The sequence below is a fragment of the Semicossyphus pulcher genome, unplaced genomic scaffold, assembly GCF_022749685.1.
Source record: "Semicossyphus pulcher isolate SPU_LCO1_2020_fin unplaced genomic scaffold, fSemPul1.0.p SCAF_4, whole genome shotgun sequence".
Lineage (NCBI taxonomy): Eukaryota > Metazoa > Chordata > Actinopteri > Labriformes > Labridae > Semicossyphus > Semicossyphus pulcher.
This window is the reverse complement of record NW_027211715.1, coordinates 21,235,532-21,251,626: the sequence shown is the minus strand read 5'-3', so window position 1 is coordinate 21,251,626 and position 16,095 is coordinate 21,235,532. Positions and strand designations below refer to the sequence as shown.

General features: G+C 41.6%; 1 protein-coding gene across 1 annotated transcript in view; it reads right to left on the bottom strand.

Moving 5' to 3' along the window:
* The window catches only part of atp13a3 (ATPase 13A3), a 30,074-nt gene extending 15,457 nt beyond the window's left edge, over nt 1-14,617 (bottom strand). Inside the window, exons 1-13 of the mRNA XM_069679726.1 lie at nt 14,541-14,617; nt 8,930-9,016; nt 8,664-8,837; nt 6,805-7,038; nt 6,576-6,646; nt 5,570-5,653; nt 5,098-5,167; nt 4,007-4,141; nt 2,409-2,481; nt 1,515-1,646; nt 1,211-1,393; nt 968-1,125; nt 139-327 (exon numbers count right to left, since the gene is read on the bottom strand). Of these exons, the coding sequence (XP_069535827.1) occupies nt 139-327; nt 968-1,125; nt 1,211-1,393; nt 1,515-1,646; nt 2,409-2,481; nt 4,007-4,141; nt 5,098-5,167; nt 5,570-5,653; nt 6,576-6,646; nt 6,805-7,038; nt 8,664-8,837; nt 8,930-8,980 (1,554 nt within the window). The 5' untranslated portion in view covers nt 8,981-9,016; nt 14,541-14,617. The remainder of the gene's footprint in view (nt 1-138; nt 328-967; nt 1,126-1,210; nt 1,394-1,514; nt 1,647-2,408; nt 2,482-4,006; nt 4,142-5,097; nt 5,168-5,569; nt 5,654-6,575; nt 6,647-6,804; nt 7,039-8,663; nt 8,838-8,929; nt 9,017-14,540) is intronic.
* Nucleotides 14,618-16,095: the final 1,478 nt, after the last annotated feature.

Below are 16,095 nucleotides of genomic sequence, written 5' to 3'. Positions count from 1 at the left end.
GAGATAGAGAAGTGCTGTTTGTCACTATGTTGAATACTATTTCTTTTTTCAGGCATGTTCAATCCTAATGGACAATAGAGAGTGGAAGCTTTAACTGACACATCAAGGGTCGGTGCAAAAATGGCAGCTGGTCCTCACCTTGTCAAAGCAGACCAGATTGATTTGTCCACAGATATTGATCCTCTGTGGGCTGATGCAGAAAATGCCAATGTCTTTGAGGCGTCGCTGGGCGTACACGATGCCGGCTGTCATTGCGGCAGGCAGCGCGGGTGGCACAGTGATGGTGATGATGTCCAGGGACTCGATGATGATGATCTTAGCTGGCACCTGAGGCAGAGAGGAAAAATATCAGGAAACATTTGCACGTTTGAGAATATCTTGTCTTTGATTAAGAGCTTTTGAGCTACAAAAAAAACAGCATTTCAAAAATGGATTTATTAATTGAAATTGATTAACAGTACACCAACACTCATTTAGTGAAGGGGCTATTAAAATCCAAATTTTAGAGCATAAATAGAGTTAATAGCCTCTTTTAACAGAGACAGAACAGAGTGGTACCGCAAAGTGTCTCTGGGGCATGTTTAAGCCACAGTCTATGTTTTATGCACTGATTGTTTTTTGTTGACAACAAATCCAGGGACCAAAAATGGCTGATCTGATTTTAATCCTACTGCAAGCCTATAATCACGCAACAAGATTTATTGAGGTAAAACCCACCCCTTGGGCAGTTCATGTTCTGCAGCACACAGTCATTCAGATATGTAACACCACGCTCCATGTTGGCTGAAAAGCTTTTAGACAATGTTGCACCAAGGGAGATAATAGTTGTTGGTCCTGTTTGTCCTGTTTGTTTATGTGAAACTCTGAACCCATGCAAGTCACATAAGATAATCCTTTATTGATCCCCAGGGGGGGGAAATTCGGGGTCATTTCATCTGTTTGATCTGCTGGTGGCCTCCTAGATTACCTTGTTCATGATGCTGAGGACGATGGAGTAGACAAAGCCAATTCCAGCCACAGCCACCAGACACAACAAGAAGAGGTAGGCATCACGGTACAGCTTGAAGTCGGTGGGTTTTGGGTAAAGGATGGAGCGCACCAGCTGGCCTTTGGCTGTGCTGAAACCTAAGGTATAAAGTTGTTATGAGAAGTTTTGAATATTTAATCTTAGACTTACTTTAGCAATCCCCTCTTTACTCCACACACTTACCTGTGCGGACCACGACAGCCTTGACCAGCTCGCCTGTGTAGAAACGGGTCTGGATGACGTTGGTGCCACAGAAGAGGGTGTGTCTCTTATGCTCCTCTGTGTTGTACGCAATGTCCGCCTCCTCGCCCCTCTCTCCTGGTGTTGGGTTAGGGAGGTTGGTCTTCGTCACAGGAACGCTTTCACCTATGAAAGAGTATTTTAGCTTTTCGACTCTCCGAAGTTGTTTCAATAAATTGATCTACAGATTCATCAAATTTCCCAACAGTGTCTCTCCTGAGGTGTAATTTCTCATACATTAGCTAACCTGTGAGCATGCTTTCATTGACGATGCAGGTGCCGCTGACCAGCACGGCGTCACACGGCATGATAGTCCCATTGCTGGGGATGATCATCACATCGCCAGGCACCAGATCAGTTGACATGACCTCTTCGATATCTGCCAGAAGGGGGGGATGAAACAGAGGGATGGAGAAGGTAAACGTATGCGTTAAATACAGGCAGTGTGAGAGACATGTGTGTAAGAAAATAGAAACATTAGGAGTGTGGAGAAAGGTGAAGAGTGGGAAAATGAGCCAAGATGTAGCAGATGGTGGGGTGGTGAGGAAGGAGATATTTTGTGTGTCAGAGCCCCAGAGTCTTGTTCAGCACATCTCTCATTACTCACGGCTCTCTGGGCAGCTGGGAAAAGGGCTGAGGCATCACAAGCAGAGGGCCAGTGCAGTAGGTGAGTGCACAAACAAAAATATGAGGGGTTTCCAAACCTCCACAGTGTTTACATTTTTCCTTTGGCCATTTTATTCAATTAATTTTTATTGGCTACAACTCAAGACACCTAATGAGATGGTCCATGCTTCATCTCTCCAGACACAATAACCGTTTTCTTAAGACATGCAGACATACAAAAAGAATGTGCATAACATTAAAGAGTGTTTTTCAATGTATAAATAGGCTACAGCCAATGTCTAAACAATCTCTCAAAGTCTGCATTGTCCCACTCCAGCAGCCATCTGGAGGACAGCCAAAGCAGGGTGACCGTATAATTGAGTCTGGCCGAGCGCAGGAGCAGAAAAACGTCTACTGTCAGGTTTTGTATGGAAGCAGGAAACTGAAAATAATACCTCTTGCTGTGTATTGCAGTTAAAATGACTCAGCAGAGGTAAAGAAAAGACACAAAAAACACAAAAGAAAAAGGACAAACCTTTGTTGGCTCGGCATACAGACACACGGACGATACTGTGAGTTGCCACCATGTCGTGAAGCATGACGTATTGCTGGAAAACAAACAGAAAACAGATGAAAAACTTTAGGCAGCTTCTTAATTCACAAAACCACCTGTTTAAATGCTGGAGGTCTACGTTTGTGAACTTCAAAGCCAGGAGCAGCAGACCGTGCGCAGAGGAGCCTTTAGGCTATACTGAAAACCCTGGATTAGAGATGGGTTGGGCAGTGAGAGTGTCTGATTCTGCTCAGAACTGGCTAAGCACAAGGCTGAATAAGTTATGTTAGGTATAGTATAAAGTTACACTATTTTATGTTTATGTATTGTACTGTTAATCAGGTGCTGCACTGTTTCTTTAAGCAGAACCCTATTTTATAGAAAGCTAATCTGAGATAAATCAAAGAAATGACACACACTGATATCATATCTATGTGATATAAGCCACGTGACACATAAGAAGCAGATGATCTGGTGAGATAGTACCACACAATCTGGACAGGTGCCACTGTAAAAGCTCCTCTAAGAAACGTTCAGTTTGTGTTGATTTTGGCGCCCCCTGTGGACATATCATGGACAAGTACCTATCATCTCTTTGCTTTGCTGCTCTTGTCCTGTACATGTGCAAGTTCTGTTTTCTGGTAAAAAAAAAAAAACAACTAAACTTCTCCTGCTTTCTTTTATAATTTAAACATATCACTAATCAAGAATCTTTGCTGTGAAAATGTAAACAAGGGCTGTTTCGCCCACATGCTGTGAATATCCTCATCTGACACCTACCCAGCAGCAGCAGTTACAGGCATTGAAACTATCTACAAAGAAATAATCAGTCCTGTCATCTTGTTTCATCATCTGATTTCCTGCATGGCTGCCCAATCGCAAATTCACATGACAACAGGTGGAACAGCTCATGTACTTATTTCAATTTTCTTTCAAGTTTCATTGCCATAAAAAACATGGTCTGTAAAATGCTGTAAAAAGAAGGGATGTACAATATTATGGGCACGTTATTGGTATCTGCAGATTATGGCTTGAACAGTACATATCGGCATCGGCAGATATTTTCCGCCGATAAAATGTTTTAATTCAGCCTAAATGCTTGATGATTCCCTCGAAAAGCTTGACGTAATGCTACGACATTAAGTCCACACAAGTGTGTGCGTGCACAGTGTGCACCATGCCTCTTCAGTCAAGCGTGAAGAAGGGTGCAAGATGTCTGCGGTATGGTAGTTTTTCAAAGTTTCCCAAACTGACAGCGAGGTTGCTATTTGCAATGGTTGCTCAGCATCGGTCATGCGCGGAGAGGCCAAATCTCATTCATTCAACACTACAAATTTAATCGCCCACCTCAAGAATCTGCCAGTGGGCTACTACAATAAGAGTAGGCATGATATCAGTTCCACTACAGGGGAGACTTGATGTTCTCTGCAATTTGGTGGAAAAAAACGTGCCTAATATATCGGTATCTAAAACGGCAAAAAGGGTTGGAAAATATCGGCATATCAGATATCGGCAAAATATCATATATCGTGCATCACTTGTAAAAACAAAAAGATGTCTTAACATTTGGTGGAGCTCACCTTTTTGATGGTGTACAGAGAGGTAGCTATGGATATGACCGACATGAAAACAATGGCCACAGCATAGTAGTAATACTCATCGGCACTCCACAGGATCACACTGAAGAGCTGGAAGATGTAGAAAGGGTTGAGGACCTACAGGAGGAGACAGAGAGAGAAAGAGATTACTGGTCTGTACGGGAGGATTTATTGTGCAGCACTTGTCTTGTGGAAATATACTTAGTAGATTACAAAAATAGTTTCTTATAATAATAATGCACATAACTGAAAAAGTATTTACTAGCAGAGAAAGAGTTGAAGTCAGATCAAACAGACAACCTGATAAAATAAGTAATAAAATGGATTAAGTAGTCTCACAACAAAGAAACAGATGTGCTCTTAAGTAAGTATGCGTCAGTGCACAAGTTGGTGTTTGCATTGCTAGATTAGATCATGTTGCAAGTTCAAGTGACTAATGCCTGGCAGAAATTCGGTATGGTTCTTTCTTGGGGCATCTCTACAGGACATTTGCTTTGGCAGATATTAGACTGAAACAACTTTGCAAGTATGTTACTGCCTCTAGGCACCCCAAACACCCTGCTTCTTGGAAGTAGGCCAACAATTATCTTTTCTGGTTACACATTAATCTAAAGATTGTATTCTTTTATCAGTTAATTGTTTGCTGAAAATAATATCACACACTTTTTGAATAATTCCCCTCATAATTTCAAACCAAAAGCTCTTCAGTTTATCAACGAGGACAAAGAAAACAAGCAAAAATCATTTCCTTTTTTGTAAACTGTGATCATTTTTTTGGCTTTGTTAATAAAAATAACTCCAAGTTATTTGAATGTCAAAGTTGTTGCCAAGTTATGTTCTTTGATCAACTATTTAAAGAATTAAAATATCATTTTAGTGTCAACCAAAGTCAGAGTTTCCATGACTCTAGAAGAAGAGCACAGTTGTATCGTATCAATTAGAGTACAAATTATCAATAGCTCCTGATTGCATAACAGTTGCTGGAGCACACAAGTTGACAAGGTGTCTTTCATTCAAGGAAAACTCAAGAGTTAAAGAAAACGCTGCCTCTGTTAAAGCACACTGGGCCCTACCTCTTTGATAAGCAGCTTGAAAACAGAAGGCACTTTCACTGCAATTTCATTCACTCCGAAGAACAGTCTCCTGATAAGAGGCGAAAGAGAAACAGTCATGAGCCGAGTGTGAACCACACATACACACAGTATGATGCAGAAATACACAATAAATAAACAATAAACAACAAAATCAGATGAGTTGACTAATTAGCTCCTTGAGGCCTTATAATTATTGAAATCATCTGGGATCTGAACAATGGAAAGAGTCTATATAAAATGTCCAAATTGACTTCCACCTCTGAGGAATCCCTGGCTATCATCTGGTTTTACAGAATAAAAACAATGGAAATATTGTGTCAGGGCTACAGGCTTACAAACTGCAGCTGCTGTAACTTACACAACAGAATAATCTGTCCGTTACACCTGAGGTATCTCTCCTATCAGGCTACATAAAGTTGTGCAACCAACCTTTAGACAGGTAAGCTGTTACCTGTACTCCTGCTGGTTCCTGCTCAGGCCTGCACTGTGCTCCGAGTGGAGGGTGGAGCAGTTGACCTGCAGATCCTCCAGGCCGCTGTAGAGGAAATACATGTAGGTCAAAGCGGGGGACAAAACTGACACTTTCAATTACACATATTCATACGTGAAAGGGTTTAGTAGAGCTGAAAATGCAAAGGTTTGTTTAGGTCGTTTCCCTTTATTGCTTTTTATTAGTTAACACACAGGACAGAACAGATTTAGGTATCGTCTATGACTGTGGTTGGGGCCCAAAAGTGGGTTGCTGAGCTGTTTTCAGGGGGTCGTGGATGAGTGCTTGGCCAAAAAAAAAAAAAACGTTGTGGCAAAAAGTTGATGCTGTGCTTTTATTTTGAAGGAAAATGGTTTCCTTTGACGTGTGTGCAGTAGCAGTGTAGTTTATTCACACTCCATGCACACACTGATTGGGTAATCCCAGCTACAGTTACATTCTTGAAACTTGATGAGCCCTACAGTGGTTGCATTTATGTTGCAGTTTTTAGCATACAAGTAAAGGGAATATTTTCCCCTTATGCACTGCCACCATTTTGGTTGACTAATATACTGCTGTCTTTTGTGAAGCTGACATACTGTGATGTTTCATTCCTACCATAATGGCATTAGCTCTACATAATAGCATGATAGGACTGAGGTTGAAAATCGGCGAACTGGCCTTTTAAGTAGGTGGTGGGGGGTCCTGAGATGAGACCAGTTGAGAACCACTGGTGCATGATGCACTTAATATGATAAACTTTATTGATCACCATTGGGGGAAATTCACTATTCCCACATTTTAATAGCAATGTTATATGCTCTTAATTCTATATACTTACCTATAATACTGTAAACCATATCTATGTAATGCGTATTACTGTACACTTAAAGCCGGATACATTTAGTCAATTTGGCTTACTGTGAGGAAAAGTGCAAACTGGTTTAAAAGCAGCCAATAAAATGTCTGGATAATAAAAAAAGCTTACTTTAAAACTTCAAAGTTCTGCACCTCGTCGTTCCAATAATACTTTGTGCTATGGAAGGTAAAATAGCGAATCTGAGGGAAACAGAAAAGAGGAGAGGCAGAGGGAAGAAGTTGCTTTAGCTTGTATTAAACACGTCAACCTAACTGTATTGCTGTTGTAACATTATTTAACAGTTTACGATATATTACTATCACACCATGAATATGGTGTATGGGAGATGACTACCTACCTGTATGGGCTGGTAGTCGGCAAATCTACTGATGAGCTCCTGAGCGGGGCTGCCATCGGAGGGGTGGGGGGTATGTCCGTTGGCCAGAGGGTGGGAGGTAGGGGAGGAAAAGGGACAGGAGGGAGAGGAAGGGGAGGAGGGGGAGGTGGTCTGGGTGTCCAGGCTGTGGAAGGGGTTGCTCCCCGGGGCCAGCATCACTCGCACCCTGGCCAGGAACCAGCGCCGGAACTCATCCTGTTTAGGGAATAACACACAAGGTTAGTACTGAATGGTTAAGGAGGATATTTATATATTAACCATCTCATCATTACAGTCTAACCTCAACACTTATTCATTTCTGTCATGACAGGCTGTCTAAAAAACATTAAGTAGCTGGGACTATACAGCGTACCGCACTTGCAGCCACCTTAAAATACTGAGCTGCATTTAGTGCTTGGCATGTGTTATTTCCAGACTCTACTTTACCCCAACTTATCCTAACTCGTAACCGTAAATCAAAATCCTATTTCTGAACAAGCATCTTCAAGAAGTGAGCAGTTGCAAAATATTTACACTTGTAGGCTGTTATTTATAAAGCTTTTAACCCAGCCGCAATGAGACATATCGATTCAGACACAGATGGTCACGGATGAATGCAAACACATGCACAGAAGCATGAGACCAACACAGAGAGGAAGGAATGCACGCACACGCACGTTATGGACACATAGCAAATTATCTGTGCTTTCCTGCTGGCAAGACTGTCTGTAGGAAATCATTAAGTTGCAATGTTTTTACTGTGCTAGAACAGGATTTTCCATTACATAGGCATTACTCAATATTTTTTTTAATTGAGGCATGCGTTGTCCTTTCATAATGCGGCAGTACAGTGACATCAGTGAGCTGCCTTAAATGTTTCATTGATTAAAATAGTTTATCGATTATAAATAGTTCATTTGGACATGCTCATTAAGCAGTAGAGCTTAGGGTGTAATCGTTCGTTCATATTCGAAGTACCATGAAATTCGGTGTGTAAGACGCCCTTTTAATACTTTTTTTATATAGCGGTGCGACAAATATACCAGTATAAAATGCAGAGTGGTATTTTATAGTGTTACGGTATTTTACCCAGACAGTGGCGCTATATTCTAGCTGAACTTTCGTCACGGACATGCGGCATCATGATCGCCAGTGCAGCCGCCATCCTCACAACAATCAACGTTACCGCAGGCTGAACTCAACAACAGCACTGGCTGCTAGCAGGATTCCAAACTCGACATGGTGAAAACAGATGGTAGGTTATAATTTGTGTCGATTATGAATGCGTAAATTGAAATAGTATTGAAATAACTCAAAAACAGACTGCATCTTATATTCCAGATTTGACAGTAAATGTCTGATATGAACATCAGCATTTACTTCTTAACAATTCTGTTGACATATAGATAAACATGTTGAGAGCTTATTTCCCTTTAGAAACACTTTCCTAGAAAACATCAGCTATATACATTCACAGCTCTAAAAGCACATGAGCTTGAGGCTCTTTTTTATATATCATATACTCAGCTGACTGTGCCTTACAGCATTTGAACTTGATTTCCTGTGGTTAAGTGGACTGAAAAAAACAAACACTGGGAGCTTTTGTTTCAAATAGAAACCGTATCATTGAATTATATGAATTTAAGTGTATAATTCCCAAAACTAATTTCACAAAACAAATAATACTGTAAATAAATAAAAATCAAGTCACTCTTTCTTAAAAGAAGCAAATCCTCACATTTCAGCAAAAACCAGAGAATATTTAACATTTTGACTGACAGAAGCTGCACATACGTTTTCCTGATAACTCAATTCATCTTTGAGTTCTACTTGCGACCTACCGTGGAGCGCAGCAGTACCACTGTGGCATCACGGGCTGTGGTGCGGGTGCAGGTGGATTTGACGCACCACTCTGGCATCCAGTAGAGCAGCAGGAGGAGGAAGCCCCCTGTACACAGCACGCCGAGGCCCACTAGAGCCAGCCGCCAACGACACAGACGGTAGCCCTGCAGCTCCTAAAGGTGGAAGAAAAAAGAAAGTCAGTGCACTCTGAAAAGATGGATACATTCAGACATCTGGGCTGATGTAAAATGAGGCGGAAGCATACCATCTCCTCTTCTTCCCCTTTGTTGAGGACCTTCAGGTCTTCCTTCTCCATGCTGCAGAACAGTTTGCCGAGCCCCTGCCTTAGTCACTGCAAACATGACAAAATGTCAGGGTGACCAGTGTGGAAAAACATCTCATATCCACAACAGAAAAACAGCAGCAAAAGGGTTAGACACCCAAGATGGGGCTCCAAGACGCTTTCAAAACACAGACTTTCTTTTATTGTTTTTATTTAATGCAGCAACTTAATAAACTCAAGGATCGGGAACCACTAATGTGCAGCCAATCACAATTTAATCCTGTATCAAAATCAAGTGTTACAGTGGCAGTGCGGAGCCAAGAGGACAACCAGGATGGCACTTGTAATCCTTGTAATTGGATTAGAAACCCTTGCTCCCATCCCATACAGATGAGCAGCTATTCAAATCAGGGTAACACACTGAAATGATCTTTCCTTTTTCTATGTAATCACCATATTTATAGAAAGACCTCTGAAACACTTGATACTTTAAAAACGGATAGCATACATTGGCTGGATTGAAAGCATGTGTATCGTCCTAATGATTCCTAATCTTCACAGACTAGTCTGAAATGAAACAGTGCAGCTGAGAGGACCCATGCTGTCTGTTCAGCAGTGTTCCTTTAATTAACCTCAGTGGTTGGTTGACAGCGGGGGTCATCAGTGCCGTCTGGTAACACCTGGGCCCAGCTGTTTAGCCAATACAACTCTCATAATTTCCTTCTCTCTACCTGCAGGCCCTCTGTTGTGTGGCGTGGTTTGTTCTTTTGGTTAATTGAACCTTTTTACAACGTTTGCGCGCCATTCTCTCTCCTGCCCTTCTGAAGGACCAGGTGCCTTGCAATTCCAGAATCAAAGAATTTGACATCTTTATGATCTCATTTAAAAATATGTTTCTTCAGTTTTGTCTTACCCATATACAGTGGCTTTTCTAACAGTGTATAACACCTCAACAGACAACAGTCCTGGTCTAATGTCCTGACATAAGCCCTCTGTCTGTCTGGGATCTTGACAAGAGGTTTGCTTTAATGTCAGTACAGTTACCTTACATCAGTGGCTGAAAAAGCATGACAATCCCTCTCAAGGCCTAAAGCAAAAGATACCAAACTTTTCCAGTTTGTCATTTATTTATTGAATATCAAGCTGAGGATTTCAACCAGTAAATGCTCAAGGACATTTACGGCAAGCACATGCACCGAGGAAATGTTCAACAGCACAATAGTTCTTAAATGAGCAACAGGGTCAGCAGCAGGGATTGAACTGTTTTACTCAACTCTGTTAATATATATTTAACCCGATGTAAATGCTCCAACTCTCTGTACAGCTATAATGAGATAAGACACAGTTTTACCATCAAAGTGCAGCAGAGCTCACAGGGGTTAATAGTTCACTGGAGCACATGTGACTGTTCAAACTTCAAGAATGCCCAGCTCTTCCCAGACAGCTGCTCGACCTCGGAACACCTGAGATTATCTCTTAAGAGTGTCAACACACACACACACACGCACACACAACCAACTGAGTCATCAGATGTGTGTGTTACCCTATATCGAGCTCGTCCGCATCTCCTCCTCTCAGTTGTCCCCAAGGACCAGCCAGCTGCCAAGGAAGGCATGCTGTCTCTTGTGTGAGTGTGTGTGGGACTTCTGCACTGACATTGGCAGAGAGGGGCATGTAGGTCAGAAGATGAACAGGCACTTTAAAACACCAGTTAGGCTGCAGACAGTCTGTCTCTGTGGCTAAAAGAACAACCGAGCTCCAGCAGGCAACTTTGCCATTTTGGTGCTCATGCACTGGATTGGGTTACACAGAGAAACAGGGCGAATGTGTGTGGATTCGGTATTTATAAATCAGTTGCACGCTTTTACTGTGGCTTCGAGGGAGTAGGGCATCGTATCCAGGATTCTATAGTGCGGATGCAAATGTAATGAAATGTTAAAGAACACTGTTGGAGGTAAAGAAGTGACAGACTAATAAAGTGCAGTTTAGATTGAAAAATGCACCAGGAAATCTGTATTTTAATAGTCAAAATATGTACTGTGAAACCTCCTTACAACCTGATAGCAATGAGCAGCAATCGCAGATGTGTTTTTGGACCTCAGCTCACCATGTTTGTTTGGGTGCAGTAACCCTGTTTACTCCATGGATGTATCAGAGGACTTGCAGCCCAAGCAGAGAAGAGAAGGAAAGCAATACGCAGCCTCACTGATTTCTTACATCAGGCGATGCAAACGAGCAAGTGCTCGAACATCAGATCGCTTTTTCTCCATGAGGATGTCCTAACTCGCCTTTGAAAAAGCCAACAGGCCATGCAGCAGGTCCCTTGTGTAAAAACAAAACCCCACTACGCATGATTCTATTTCTGCTAAGTTTCGCACTCTCATCTTACTTCTTATTCTTATATCCCAGTATATGCACTCCATCTGCTGTAGTTCATTTCTTTGCTGTATGTTAGGAAGAGGTGTCATACTCAAATGAGCTACGTTAGCTCTGCTTGCCCTCTGTGTCAGACCAACCACTGATCGGTCACTAACTGTGCAATGCTTGGATTTAGAACAGGAAAGTCAACGGGACTCCCAGTGTTAGTTCTTCAGTATAACAGCAACTGCAAGGGAATTCATCGGTGGGTCAAACAACAGTGTGTTACTCATTTTGCTGATAGAAATAGAGCCAATAATTAGTTAACTGAATGCTGTCGAAATTATTACTTTAAAGATCATACAATCATTTAATGGCATGGTCATGTATATATTACTTTCTGCAGCTAAGATTAATCTGAATCAAAACATGTGATGTGTTAACAAAAAACATTCTCTGACCTGCTCGCCCTGTTTTTGCTAAATATATTCAAACTTCCAACTGATTAAATTTTACCGTCTTTGTTGCTAGAATGCCATGACTTTTACAGGTCAGCATATTCCGGGGTCAAAGTACTGAAACGTTTGGCACAAACCTGGGCAAACAAACAGGCCAGTGGGCGCCAGTTTCCCTTAAGCCACTGTATAATTCTATACAACAATGGCCTTCCACTGTGCAGTCTCGTGACTGTATCCTTGGTGTGAAATGCCAAACAGTCAGATGGTGATTCACACATGCCTTTCATACATTACAAAAAACACATGAAGTAACACAAACACAGGGAGAGTTAGGACACCCAGCTGTCTCTGAGGACCACTGGCATGATCTGTCAAGGCATGATGCCCATAGGGGGCTACTGCCTCCACTGCCCCTGATCCTGTATCACTGCCCCCCACACTCCAGATTTTATCTGCCAGCTGCACCCGGCTGGATTTTTTCTCTGGCATACAGCGGGATATTTTGCTTAGGACCAAGCCCTTCCTAGTATTTTACAATAGCAGCCCCCTGGCCGGCGCTAGGCAGGCGCTGGGTGCAGTGCACAAGAACATTCCTCCCAACTCTCTGATATGACTGGAAATGCCGACACAAGTACATCATGGCTAAGCTCTTTCACTGGATTTCTATTATTATAACAAATGAATCACATTCTCTTATTTTGAAATCATCTCTTCAATGTGGCTGTAACTAGGGCTGCCTCCAACTAAGATATTTCTATTTGAATAGCTGTCATTAGTTTAAGCCAAGTCAACTAGTTCTCATCTGTTTTTAATAATAATTTCTTTATCTAAATATGGAGTTTTTGGTTTGAAATCCATTAAATATAATTAATTTAATAATAGTTTTATAAATTTTATACATTGTAAACACTGCACTGTTACATAACTAAACACAGTACATAGCAGAGTAATAAAAAGACCTAATGATAAGCCTATGAAATATTAATATACGACATCTTACAAGCTTACTCACAAAGCGAGCCGCCTATCAATGAAAATGCTATAAGCGCTAATGACTTTGAATGTGTTGGAACAACCAGCAAGGGGAACATTATGTTAATTTATTTCTACACAGAGTGTCCTTCCCCAGCTTCTGCCCATGAACCATGGTTTGGACGCCCTTTTAAATACCCCTTTTCCACTGAAATTAGCGCGTTGACGCAGGTTTTTCAGACCCAGGAAGACCCTTTTATAGCTGCAGGAGTATACTCCTTTCGGTCTCTTTTCTGCTGCGTCACTGTCTGACAGGGAAACAGGGTTAGTAAACAGATCTTACATTGGTTAGGTCTTTTTTGTATCTATTACTCATTCAGTATGTTTATCAAACTCGAAGCTGAGAAACTTTGAAACTTGTAGCTGAGATGACAAGGAGTTGCAGAAGTTACAGACTGAGAGTAGTATAGCGCCGGAGAGGGGTAGAACATCAGCGTGTCGACACAGGTTTTGTGTTCCCATCGTTGCCGATCGGAGCTGAGGCGATAATCACCCCGGTCTACTGCAGAGTCATTTGACCCGGGTCTGAATGCCGATTGTAGCCTTTCCCACTAAGCAAAAAAGCCAGGTGTGTGGGAAAGCAGCTAAAGAGAGACCTCTGGCTAGTTAGGAGCTACAAGCCAATTTACCAACTAACTAGAGAAGAATGGTTTTGATACATATAGGTAACATTGCATGAACAGGTGCTATTCATTTGGCGCAGCGGAAACAATACAGGGCTTTTTTTCACAACCGCTTTCCTGGACACTTTCTGCTCACTACTGTAACTCAACAACCGATGGAGAGCATGAGCTTGACTGTGTTGGCCATACATCCTTGTCCTTTTCCTAACTCACTCATAGAAAGAGACTCACATCACAAAACAAAAGGGCTGGGTATCGATATGGATTTCTCAATTCGATTCCGATTCACAGGGTCCTGATTGGATTCGGTTTCCGACCCGATTTGATTCAATATCGATATTTGATAGGGGTATTCAGTTACAATATCAGCGCACCTCTAACCTGGTGCATTATCAAAATGTTTAATGTTAAGCAGTCAACACAATATGAACAATTTTATGAGTTAGACAGCTTGTGAACTTTATTTCCAGTTCAGATTTTTAGTCTGTACATCTGGCTCAAGGTTTTGATTAAACGAACTGGGTTCAACTTGCGCGAGATTTGGCCACGAGATCTCATAGCACGAAGAACAAAGCCACACGAGAGTTATACTGAGGCATACTGTATAACAACATGCCGAAAATACACTCGCGGCTAAAGCCAACGCTAACAGAGAGTAACGTAAACATCAGTGCAAAACTAACTTACATATTCATGGACGCACAAGACCAGGGGAAGGGGAAGCCTCAGCACATAATGCTAGAGATAGGTCTAACAGACCCTCAGAGAACAGACAAGATGCAGCTACCAAAATTAAGTTAGATTTTTTTCCCCCAGTGTATAACTGACCAATAAAAACTTTTTTGGGGTAGCTCTTGAAGTAGCCTCAAATCATTTACATGGAGCCATAATTACAGGCCACAAAGTTAAAACTTTATGGCATAGAAGCCCTTCAATATGTAACATGTTAACTCCAACTGGAGACAAGTTTAGTTATAATTTATTTAGATAAACTTATGTAAGAGCAAGGAATGTGAACTGTCCCATATTCGTATACAGGATGATGGCTGTATCTCATAAGCAATACAGCAGATTTAATCACAAAAAAGTTCCTGGTTGGTTGATTGGTTGGTGTGCTCCTACCTTGCGAGCCAGGGACAAGATGCCCCAGGCGGTCCTCCTCCCCGCAATTAGCTTGCTCTCTCACCACACCAACCTGGAACCCTGGAGGGGGAAATCGTGAGAAACCTGAAGTTACCTAACAGGAACCTTTCACCAAAGAGTAACTTATCATCTGAAGAGAAAAAAAGATGGTTAATGTGTACTCTGTCGAAGCAGAGGAATTTGTTAAACTTATCAGGAATATAAAGCAAAGAGCAAGGTGTTCACTGACTTTAACTTGAAACAATCAGTGTTTCATATATTTGATAACAGTATGTTTTGGATTGGACGAGACCTCTGTGGATAATTTGGCTCAGTAAAAACTTTGTGAATGGTAAACACATCATGTTCATTTTGTTTTGTGACAGGGTTTGTGAAGTTTACCTCCTGCCATGATGTTCTTGTACTGCTCTGTGTACACTGACATAGTTTAAAGTAATAATCTTGTTTCTTATTAAAATAAATGTCTGTTAAATCACTATCTATCGCCGAATGAGGTAACACAATGGTGATTGAGTCTATGGCCCACTGATGAAAGCCTCTGCATTTGCAGTACTATGGACTGGAATGGAAAAAATCACAAGTGGCGCCCAGTTAGTGGCGTGTTTTCTATCAGCCAGCAGTGGTTGGTCTACCAGAGAGGTTAGGAGGAGCTAAGCGGCTGCTTTTCCTGTCTCAAGTGTTGCGAGTAAACAGTAATCTACTATGGCTGAACAAACAAAGAAAAGATCGATGACTACAGATACAACTTCAAAAATAAGTGAAAATCCAAAGAAAAAGAAACAAATTCGACGCTCAGATGAAGGCAAACAGTCTAAAAAGGAAAGCGACCGTCTGCGGGGAAAATCAAGAGTTACAACCAGAGCCAACGTGGACGTCACACATACACAAGTGTGCGCCCGCAATTACCGTTTATTGCCACAGGTGCCGCCAAAGACAATGAAATTGAAATCTTTGAAATCACCACTTTAAGAAACATAAATACATGTGTGAGTCAACTCTTTTCTTTTCAATTAATGATTGAAATCATCAACTTTTACGGAGCAGCACTAACTTATATCACTGACAACCTTATGCATATTTTTAAAAGTTGAAAATGTATGGAAATGGACGAACTGTCTGTTCAGTTTTAAGTAAACAAGCCAAACAAACTTTCAGCATCATGAGACACACTAAACCTGTTTTTGGGAGATATTACCATGGACTAGACCACACTGGAGAGGGTGAGTGAAATGTTTTCCCATACGTTGAAGTTCAGATCTATGTGTTCCCACCAGGTCCTGTGGTCTTCTGTCGGTGCTAATCCTGTCCTGTGCGCAAACCCTGTTCATTTTACGCTTCGTTTCCAGTCATTATTTCCCACAGACTCAAAAACCTGGGTACTGTAGGGGTCGACATGATAAGCAATGCTTTGAGCAATTCATCATGACCTAGTGCTGAAATGAAGAGAGCTGTCAGGTGACTCCTCCTGACTCATTCAGTCATGAGGCCTGGTGTTCCTGTGCAAACTAAAAGCCTGTGACATAAGATGACAAAT